Genomic DNA, 12040 nt, shown 5'->3' with positions numbered 1-12040 from the left:
CATAAGGTGTTTTCAGTATTGCATAATATAACCGTTTGTGGTGATCCACTATTTGGTCCAGTCCACTTGATTCCACCAACTATACAACTATAGTGTCAGCTGTTTTGCACGTTATCGTTGTACTCTCTCCGAGTCCAGAAGCACTATTTTATCATCAAAATCTCTGAACGAAAACTTTTGAAATTTTGTACCCTTATATATGTACATTTACAGATAGGACTGGCATGTTATCACATACCATATGCGTATTTAATGGGTCAGGCAGACCACTATTGTAAATATTATAACTATTATATGAACAACATGAACTACTGGAACAAGGTCGAGTGACTGACAATACAGCTTGAAGCTTAAACCAGCTTTGTCACAAGACCGTCCTGTAGCAAAGTGGGAACAGTTGATAAAACAAAAGTTTGAATTAGCGTTAGAAGACCATCAGCAAATTCCAGACCTCATACAGTGGAACAAAAAGGGCGTAAACAACCAACATTTCCAAATTCATATTAGTATACTTCAAAACACCCACCAGGAGAAACACTGGGCAGTGTAAGACAGTATACTAATAGTAGAATTGGAATAACATAAAAATGAAACATCTTCGACGGTGTAAACAGAAAAGGTTTATTAATCAATGAAATGTCCACTATGTTTTCAGCCATAGTTCCATAGTATTACACCAGGTGAGTTAAACTTATTGATCAAGGGACTTTCATCTTGCCCATTACTACCTCGAAACGACCGCGTATAGGAACTACATGACTTAGAGGCCTTCCACCTCTATTTCGATTTATCTGAATTTGTTTCTGGATACATCATCGAACATTACTCTTCCTTCATTTATGTACGTTAAGAAAACATGGACAACGCCTTATGATTGAGATCGAGCCTTTGCATTGCACTGTTCTAACCGTTATATGTTAATACAGGTGACTATGTTATCGAGTGTTTAAAACATTTAGAAAATAATGTCACTTATACAGAAGTATTTTCTGAAAAATCTCTTGATATGTATACATTCCTTGAGAATATAACCCATCAACCTAATATTCCAGAGACAAAAATTTGAAGCGATTTTAGACTGGCCCACCCTTAAGGCCAGGACGACATATTTGCAGTTAAGTAACCACACCAATTAACAAAACATCACTTCAGCTGGACTGGAAACAGAAGCTTGTGATATGACTGTACTGTACAGAACTTGCCACCATCTATATGTTATTATGGACTAAGCATACTGGATTAAAACACAGTGTCATCCAGAATTTACTCGAGTTTTAATGAAGACATTTGGACATGGTCGTCAGCTATGATATACCAATATTCTTCACTTGTCTGAATCTCAATGAACAATTAACTTTTGAAATTTTATATTGATGTTTCTCATCACATTATTGTTGCATTTACCATAGTTTGGCAACCAACACCGATGTGCTGGGGTGTCGTTAAATATACATTCATTCATTCTGAATGAACAAAATCGTATTCAATTATCAAAGTCGTATCTATACACAAGACCGACTCGAAAAGAAATGTTAGGCACAGTTGTGATTGTTTCCATGATTCATTATCTGGGGCTTGTCCTTATGAGGACTGCTATTCCCCTAGGAGACGCCTAACAGGATGTTTTATACTTCCAGAACCGCCTGTAGTAGGACTGTCACTCCCCAGACTAGCTCAGAAAACTCAAACATGCACAGGATAGAACTCAGTGGAATACATACATCTCTGATGGCATGCATTAGTGAATCACTGTACAAACAGTCATAATATCACGTCTTCTCGAAATGTGAGTATACCCTGCCCCACCAGTGGCATCCGTCATGAGCGCAACATAATCCATCAAGTCCATAGTTGAAATGTACGAAATGTTCACCAAAAATATAAACAATATCGTGGCATGACCTCTATGTATGTGTGTGTGTGTGTGTTTGTGGCTTTTATAATCCTGATCAAACAACTTTTCTACCAGAACGATATGTTGGTCTTTAAAATTGCCATATAATGAACATGCCCTGAGATATCTCAGAAGTTGCGAAATATAAACACCAAAAGCTGCAGTAGAATGAATATACTAAATGCAAAATATATATATATTCATTTTATTTATTTTAAACATCAATACAAAACCGGACGTTTAACTTGGCTTTATGGGTGTCTAGTTCAGAGAGGTTCCTCTATATTTATACCTAAATAAGGTTGTTTTTATGTAAGGATATTCAAACTGACGACATTCCCATTAAATCGATACACAGTCACATATTTATACAATCTTTGAATATCGATTAAATAGCTGAATGGAAATAAAGTTGCGATTACAGGTTATATAAACACAGGTTACAAAAACAAGCTTGAGATTATATGTTAAAGAGATTATATCCCTCATGCGTTTCGGTATCGTCAGTATTGTACATTAGAAATAAAAATAATGTATTATGCTCGCCAGAGGCTCAAATATAACACAATGTTTACTCCTAATATGACACTTACTTTATCGAAACATACTAATAAACACGCATATATATCTATCTATATATATATATATATATATATATATATATATATATATATATATATATATATCTGTGTGTGTGTGTGTGTGTGTGTGTGTGTGTGTGTGTGTGTGATTATTTTTGCAAATACAAACGCATACACAATATGTACGACTCTAAGATTACTTTTATTTCTTAAGTTGCACAATAACGCACTTATGCTATGGAAACGCATCTTTTTAAGGTAACTGTTTCATTATTTTCACTAGAAAAACAAGTCATAGCATCAGATGTCAGTCTAGTCAGTGATGTGTCATTATGTATAATATTATTATAAGTTCGTTCTGAAAGTCCACCAGAACCCGTTGAAAGTTTCAGTGTAAGTTATTCAAGATAATGGTGAACTAATGCATACTGTAAATCAACTGTCGCGTATATTGCCGTGCCGGCTTCTGAAAAGACAAAGAATAAAATAGAGAATGCAATACAGAATACAAAATATAGTTTTTACCCGTGACGACCCAAAGTTAACAAATCACAGACATACATGTTACAAAACGAGAAAAACTAAATTACATAAGAATAAAACACATATTATTCAGAATGTTAAAACAGTTATTTCTGCATGCATAAACATCTGTGATAATGTATTTGTTAGGTGTTGGGGGTTTTCTTTTGTCGTTTACAAGATATTTCATTTGTCATATTTTATGTTGATTTACCACAGCCAGGTCCGACTGCGCATCAAGTGAGCGATTTACTACTGGGCTACATCCCGCCACCAACTTTCATTGGAGAATAGAACATATACATGTCTTTTGGGACTTAACAGCTGTGATGGCAGTACTCATAACGGGTGCTAACCTTCGAACAGGATATATTCACCGTTCTGGAACACCTGATATCATCACTGGTTTGACAGTGATTCGTTGGCGCATCTATTGACAGCTCTATATATTCTAATGTGTTCAATCCTGCGCTAGTTTTGGTTACAAAACTAACATATAATAACACAAACGCATCTTTTGTCTTTAAAATGCAACTAATTTTAGTTTTTAATTTAAATATATATATGTTCATGTAATACTTTGTCAAGCCATTAAATAGGTCAATGATTTGCAACAATGTGTCTTTAAATAACCAATACTGATATCTGGCACCATTCCTCACATTTCTTCACAGATACGGTTAAAGGTATAGATTATTGTCACACCAAATATCAGGTATTGCATAGATATCAGTTCAGTCAATGATGTGCCTTTAAGCATATCGTGACTTGTCCTCGTGAAAGTCCAAAAGAATGTTTCAGAGTTACGAGTTCGTCCTGCAACATAATCCTGTGACGTATATCACCATGATCGTTTCTGCAAAAGAAGGAATAAGAACCCAATAAATAGTTTGTGCCTGTGACAATTCAAATTTTGGAAACATGTGAAACAAGATCAATATTAAATTACAAACAATACAGTTGGATAGTCTGTTTTGTAAATCGCAGCTTGGTTTCACTATAACATTTCGTCTCTTGTTGGTATATTTCATCTTCCATGTATTTAACTTCCCACAGATCTTTGTATATTGTTTTGTCAGATCTTTGCTTACTGTAAAGATGTACCTTCCCCTAGATCTTGACACTGGCAAAAAGTTACTTTTTTTAAATCTGTGGGTTTTAATGATTTATAGATTATAATACAATTGTTGGCAGTTTTTATTTAATTTTCCCATTACAAGTCATAGGTAGGTTAATAATAATTATTAGTGTCATAGTGGAGAGGCACTAATCTATAACTGAACAACTTCCACCTGACAGCACGTCTTTCTGGCAGTTGTCACGGAAGATGCAACAATGGGCTGCATTTCCGGCCAAACACAAGCAGAGTTATTACTATTAGAATTTCTTGTTTATAGTTACCTTTGTTTCACACCAGTATGGCATCATTATAATTCATTCATACATATAGAATAAAAGAATAGTTGTGTGTTTAATACACCAGTAAAATAAAGTAGTAGATATATCAACAAAATCAATGTTTAATACACCAGTAAGATATGTATACCTCATGTTTTAAGATTTTCATAAAGTTCCATTTTTGCATACGGCGTATCTTCTCGAGTTCCAAGTCCCTCGTATGTGTTTGTCTGGTCACCAGAATTACCGAGTTCTGCAAAACACAGTTATACTCTACATACACTTATACATTCATAAATATACATTTAACTTCTTTTATCCTGCAACCACCGTTTCTATTGACATAATATAATGACGAATAAAGCAAAGTCATATCCTGCTACTAGCAGGATATGACTTATGACGTCACACGCATAGCCTACATTACAAAATCGCTCATTTGACATGTAGGTGATCGTACAATGTGTATGAAATATCAAAAATAATAGCTTTTCTCCTTAATTTGTATGGTCTGCAGGAGAGCGATAATAACTAGTTAATGACGTCGGGTATCTGCTTTATCTTGTTCATGCCGATTCTTACTTTCTCAGTTAAAGCCGATATCCTACGTCATTAACTAGTTATTCTCTATTCATCGCGCAACACATATATGTACAAATATGTTTCAAAACGTAACTTGGGCTTACGACTCACAACGCTTCTTTGGTACACAATGGGAACAATAACGAGCATTTAAAAGGTAACACATCAGTTGGCAAACTAAAACGCCATTAACCAATAACCATTGTGTAGTATCATATCAAACTAATTAATACATGTAGTGTGGTAATATAACATATTTATAAACACACAAATCAACTAGATTGTATTTATTTAGTATGTATGCGTGTATTTGCGAGAGTACGTGTTATGTGTGAATGTGCGGGAGCGTGCATATGCAGTGGAAGGATATATATATATATATATATATATATATATATATATATATATATATATATATGTATACTGTCATACTTGTAATCAGCGGTCACCTGCCTTAAGCGGCCACTTTTTTCGCTCCCAAACGATTTATAATGTAAATGCACCTGTAATAAGCGGTCTAACGCGGCCAGCGGCCACCTAAATTGGATCCCAAATCGCTAAAATACCTGTATCAAGCGGCCACATTAAATGTTTACTTTTAATTAAAAGTGATATTTTAACAACAGCGATAACGTGCAGCAAATGACCGATATTCATGCCTTCGGGAAAATTAGTACACATTCAGTCCCGTCATCTCAACTGTATATCTATTAAGAAAGTATGACTTGAAATGCATCTAATTGCCTCTAGGGAGGCTATGCTTGATATATGTAAATTCACTTCCTATGACAATACACAGCATGAAGTAGGAATTAAATAATTAAATGGAAAAAGAACACAAACTTCCTGAGAACGGTTAATTTAAAACATTCCAGTTGCATTTTTTGTCTCACGCAGGCGACATGTCAAAAGTTGTTTTATAGTCAACTGTGAAGCACACATTCGTTAATAAGCAGTACATACTGTAAAACTAGAAACAACAACACATTTTGTTATACTCTATATGTGGCAACCTGTAATCAGCGGCCACCTGTCTTAAGCGGCCAATTTTATATACTCCCGTGTGTGACCGCTTAAGACAGGTTTGACTGTATATATATGTATGTCTGTGTGTGTGTGTGTGTGTGTGTGTGTGTGCGTGCGTACGTGCGTATGTGTGTGAATATACGAGTACGTGTATATGCAGTGAAAGGATATATATAATATATATATGTGTGTGTGTGTGTGTGTGTGTGTGTGTGTGTGTGTGTGTGCACGTGCACAATGAAATATCAGATATAGAGAGAAAGGGATAGAGAGAACGCATAAGCATGTCTGTAATAAAAGTAAAATAAATTTACCATGATTGTTTCCACGTCTTCTGTCGTCTAGCTGTGCATGTTGATGTCTGTAACAAAGCAACATACCAAAGTATAATATCATAAATATAGTTATCACATGATTTCTCTCGCGGTATACAACATGTAGTTATCAAATTATTTCTCTCATTCAGAGTATGACTATTTAGATTCAAGCTCTAACAAAGCAACAGCCCGAGGGCCTAATTCACAAAGGTCTCTTAGGCTCTGTTAGACAACAAATCATCCTCTTTGCAAGTCTTTTAGCACTGCACTGCGAGATCGCAAAGTTGCGAGAGTATAGTGAATTAGGCCCCATATTAGTTTAAGGGAGGGTGTTTATCAAGAGCTAGGTAACATTTTAGAAACAATATCTCATGTTTTATTCACAAAGTAAAATGCAGCCAATATGGAAATGTTCTTCCTTTGGCTGAGTATTCATTGCCTCAAACATGAAATACAAATATAATTTTCTAATGTATAAATGCATGAATCTATGTTTAGAATAGTTCGACAGGGTGACCTGTTTGCTTATATGTGTGTATGTTTGCACACTCGTTCTGATGTGTGTGCGTGTGCGTCTGTTCTTATCCAAGTGTGTTTGGGTGATTGTATTGGTGTATGTGATTCTGTCACTGCGTGTCATAGTGTGTGTGTGAGTGTTTATGTATACATATATGTGTCTATGTCTGTGTATGTTTTGTGTTTGTAAAAGTTTTTCAATTATAAATAAAATAATTAAAGACGCATTTTTATACTTACACATTATCTTCTGATTTCTGCCCATCTGTCAAGAAAGCAGAGAAAGAATATAAAACAATACGCACACAATGCAAACAAACAACATGCTTAAATAATGTTTATAAACATAGTGTTTAACTTTTATTCATATGTCCATATATATATATTAGGTTTCCTGCTTTAGTCCCACCTGATTTTGAAGATGCACACACATAGCCTCGTCTCCACAAAATAACAAAGACAGTCGCTGCCACAGCAGCGATAGCAATTCCAATCACAATCCCGACTGCAATCCCTGAGCCAGTTACTTCGTTTGATGAGGCTGGTAGAAAAGATTCACCTTTAATAAAACAAACAACAATTACCACCATTTTACTGAGAGCACGTCTTCTGCATTATTAATATAGTGTCTGTTGTGAATTATAAAAAAATATAATAAAAGTAAAATACAATAGAGAAAACGAAACAATGTCATACCCACTACCCAAAATGAAGAAAAATAGTTTACCATGTTCGCTTTAAAGGGCCTCATACGCAAACAATTAATATCATTTACTAAATCAGATCACATCTACATTAGATACAAGTAAAAACAAAATTTAATATAGCTGTCGTGTGGTCACTGCCTGGGATGAGAAAGAGCAGTTCGAACTACCCAGGTGATCGACCATGTGATTCCGTGCACCGATGATACTGAACTACTGAATTATGATTATTACCTGAAGGAGAAGTCAAAGCTTCCTGTTCCTCAGTAAAGCCTTTGTATCCATATTCATTATAAGCCAAAACCCGCACGATATATCTCGTGTTTGATTGAAGATTTGGTATAACAGCTTTCTGAATCGTGTTAGCGCCTTTTCCTGGAATGACTTCAGTAAGATTCTTCCACTGTGGTGTTGTGTCTGCTCGGTATTGTACAATAAACATCTGCTCTGAGCCTCCGTTAAATCCTTCTAACCAAACAACCAACATTGAGTGTGGATCACTGCTCCATACTTTGAGTTCAGGAGGAATATTCGGAGGACCTGCGAGAAACAAAGAGTCTTACTGAAATATTTGCAAGAATTCACTATATAAATAAAGTCTTATGTTAATAAAAACACTATCTGTAAACATTAAATTACTTTAAAAAGTACAAACACAATTCAGCCTAAAAAAAATGCTGAAGCATGAAGAAAAGGTACAAAATAAAAACTAATTCAAGTAAGACAGGCAAACCATACCGAAATTCTACAGTCCTTCCTGCTTACACTAACAAGACTGCCGTTTTCAGCTGGTTCCGCATAATTAGTTTGACATAATCACTAAAATAATTGAAAGAAAGACGAAGTCTGAGTGGTTGTAAGATTCAACTTTAATAACAACTACTTAGTCTTACTCATATGTTGTATAGCAATGGGCTATGGGAGATCTAATAATACCATGAAATAGTGACAGTAAGATCCAATGTCAATACCTCAATGGACTACCACTATAGTCTACAACTAGCTTATCCATCTACTCATACCTGCTACATCAAGTGTCAGGTTCTTCAGAAGATCTGTGTTTTTAGCACCATTAGACACCACAACCTGATAGGTACCAATATCTCCCTGCTGAACATTTGTCAGTGTGAGGTTTTCAACAGCAGATATGTCAGTTGTAGCTGAACCACCAGACACAAGTCTATTTTTCTTTCCATCAGTCAGTTTGTACCAAGCGAATGTGGGTGTTGGGTTGGCAATCACTGATATCACCAGAGTTACATTACCACCTACTGGTGCTGCAAACTCTTTTTGGAATGGAACTCGATGGTCTAGTCTAGGTGAACCTGAAATATATTGATAGCAAAATGTAATTACAATTTGCCTCTATACAAATAATTAAAGTTTGTTTTGTTTAAACGTTTGTTTTGTTTAACGACATCACTAGATCACACTGGTTATATTTATTAATCATTGGCTATTGGATGTCAAACGTTTGGTAATTTTGACATATATAGTATCAGAGAGGAAACTCGCTACATTTTTTCATTAGTAGCAAGGGAATTTTTTATATGCACTACCCCACAGACAGGATATCACATGCCACGGTCTTTGATATACCATTTGTGGTGCAGTGGCGAGAATGAAAAACAGCCCAATGGGCCCATCGATCGGGATCGATCCCAGACCGACCTCGCATCAGCCGATCACTTTACCAATGGGCTATGCCAACACATGCCAGCACCAACACATTTAATTATGAACATGTGTTTTAAGGATCACAGAGATAACCACAGAGGATACCTACTGCTGCCATTCCATGGGCTACTCTTTTCGATTAGCAATACAATATGTTTTATATGCACTACCTCACATATAGTACATACCGCAGCGATTGTTTCACCACTTGAAGAGAACTGGCTTGCAACGAGAAATAGCATTAGGTACATGCTTTACGACATGGCTATTTCTGTTCGGACAAAGTAGGGTTTGTGTTCCATTATATTCCTTAGATTATTTCTTTCTGTGTAGTGTTTCCCAGTTAATAGAATTGTGGGCAAATTGCCGAAGTAATGGGTAATGGTATAAAGAGAAAATGTGTTATGACATGACTTTAATATGGAACAAATATACTATAAACGAACTAATTAAAGTATTAAACAGTATCAAATGACTATTGTACGAAGTGCGGGATATTTGAAACGAAATAAGTCCGGTATGCTATGAGTAATATGACTAAGAAAGCAAACACATTTTATTTTTAAAGTGTTAGAACTTAATGAGTAGCACTTGGACAATAGTTATCACACGAATCATTAATGATACGCTTGTTTAACTCACATATAACAACAAGCTGCACACGTTCACTGACAGCTGACTTGATGTTGTTTTCCGCTTCACACGTGTAGTTTCCTGTATCCAGACATCCAGCCTCGTTCCACGTGTACTCAGCCTGTTTAGAGTTTGTCACTTCACGCAGAGTCTGTGAGTTGTTCAACAGTTTGATGTCAGATCCTGGATTACTGTCAACATCACATCTCAGAGTCATAGGAGTCAGCTCATCAACTGTAATCTTTGTAGGCTGAGAGTTCAAGATCAGAGTACTGATTGAAGATTGATCTGTAAGTGCATAGTAATATTGAATACAAAGGGATCATTACACATGGAATAGAAAATTGCTTGGGAGTTTGAAAAAAACAAAACACATTTAAATATTGCAATGAAAATATTTCATAAAATAATACATGAGTACATTCTGAGTTAAACTTGATAGGCGTAATCTAGGATGGGTATACAGTGAATTATATATAAATGATTTATGAACTCCACTGTAGTATTTAAAATATATTTTAATGAAGGCAATACTATTTTACAACAATATCTAGTTATTTTAACTAGAATGGCAAATAAATAAAAGTCACAATGACTGGACAGAGAAGAGATATATAAAACAACAGTAGTGTACTGTTAATAAATAGAACTCATGCAACTGGCCGAAACCTCATTAATATGCAAGAAAGATCATTAATATGCAAATGTGTGCATGACGTCACAGGTCAGCCACATAGAGTAAGGGTCGCCGGACGTCGTTCACCATAGCAGGTATTGATTAGTTCATTAATTAAACTAGAACAATGAATATTCAGGGAGTGTGGCCTATTTATATGGAAGGTAAATCATTAATATGCAAATGTGTGCACGATGTCACAGGTCAGCCGTGTAGGGGAAGGGTCGGCGGAATTTGTGCATTATTACAAGTGTTGTTTAGTCCATTAATTAAGCTAGAACAATGGATAGTAATCAATGCCTTCATCTACTAATAAAAAATAAACTGTGAACAAGAAAGTCTGGACCGTATAAAATGCGTTGGCATCTGAAAACATTATACTAATTCAGCTACGTTTAACATTTACAAGTATTTCCTCAAGTTAGTGAATAAAAATATCCACTTATTATTAACAAAGTTACAGTTGCAGTTCTCTTTGTATTATAAAATATTTGCTTTACAAAATGCTGTCCAGTAGAGGATCCCCTCGGAGTAGCTGACCTTCTATAAACGAGGCACTAGATATTCATATAGATTAATAATTAACAATATAATTTTGCGTTGATGTAACAGCATGCTATTCGGCCGCAAACCCCTCTCATGAACCCCTATGTAAATCGAAAACCGTATTTAACCTGTTTTTAAATATCTATATACATGTACAATTAATGTTCTAATAATAAAACAAAAATTTCACTCACATTGTACTTCCAGAGTAATGGTCTTGTCTAATGATTTCTGTGTGTTTGTGTTCCTAGCAGTACACGTGTAGTCACCATCTGCTGATCTATGTATGCTATTTAATGACAACACAAAACTGCTTGGTTTTATGTCCGATTTAAACTTCCACTTGAAAGAACATGATGGAGAACAGTTAGTCGCTTTACATGTCACAGCTACGTCGTCACCTTCCTTCACTGTCAGTGGAGAGGTGGTGTTCAGCTGAACACTGTCTGGACCATCTACAAAATAACATAAAACAAATAACAATTCAATCACTGTGTTGATACCTAACAAACATGCACGGGGTCATACCTAACATAAAATGGGGGTCAAAAAGTAAACAAGAGACGTTCATACAGTCTTTCTCCAGCTAGACGAAAAAAGTATTAGCATTGAGCATTAGTATTGCTACTGTGTTCACACATTTTGATGGCTGTTTTTGTACTTTTTTTTCTTTTAAAAATATTTTGTTCCCAGCTCATTCTGACGATGCCAGGGTTGGGGTGCCCTGATTCATCGCCTCACAGAAGATGAATTAAATTATACATGCTAAATACTAGGAGTACATACACATTGTGGCAGTATTCTGATTATAGTAATAGTAATACTTATACAAATAATGTAGATGATGACATATTTAATATTAATGTAGATAGTAATAGTAATAATACATTATAAATGGCTAGTTAATAGAAATAATATATTATACTTAAATAGGCCGGTTGAAATAATGGGGACATAAAATAAATATA

The 12040-nt window shown here is 35.2% G+C and overlaps 1 protein-coding gene across 2 annotated transcripts; it reads right to left on the bottom strand.

The window, feature by feature from the left end:
* Window positions 1-2662: 2662 nt before the first annotated feature.
* Window positions 2663-10117, bottom strand: LOC121391727 (contactin-3-like). 2 transcript variants are annotated; one of them, XR_005960383.1, is made up of 9 exons: window positions 9860-10117; window positions 8563-8865; window positions 7775-8080; window positions 7246-7395; window positions 7077-7101; window positions 6318-6364; window positions 4544-4648; window positions 3660-3853; window positions 2663-2941 (listed from the first exon to the last, which is right to left on the bottom strand). XR_005960383.1 is itself a non-coding variant. In XM_041523255.1 (8 exons), exons 1-7 carry the CDS (start codon window positions 10065-10067, stop codon window positions 4545-4547), a joined length of 1143 nt encoding a protein of 380 aa, XP_041379189.1. In that variant the 5' UTR covers window positions 10068-10117; the 3' UTR covers window positions 2988-3853; window position 4544. The 2 variants fall into 2 exon arrangements, 1 of the variants encoding a protein (XP_041379189.1); XM_041523255.1 differs by lacking the exon at window positions 2663-2941 and having other exon boundaries at window positions 2988-3853.
* Between the last annotated feature and the right edge of the window lie 1923 nt (window positions 10118-12040).

The sequence above is a fragment of the Gigantopelta aegis genome, unplaced genomic scaffold, assembly GCF_016097555.1.
Source record: "Gigantopelta aegis isolate Gae_Host unplaced genomic scaffold, Gae_host_genome ctg2897_pilon_pilon:::debris, whole genome shotgun sequence".
Lineage (NCBI taxonomy): Eukaryota > Metazoa > Mollusca > Gastropoda > Neomphalida > Peltospiridae > Gigantopelta > Gigantopelta aegis.
The sequence above is the reverse complement of the archived record's forward strand: the minus strand, read 5'-3'. Positions and strand labels throughout refer to the sequence as shown.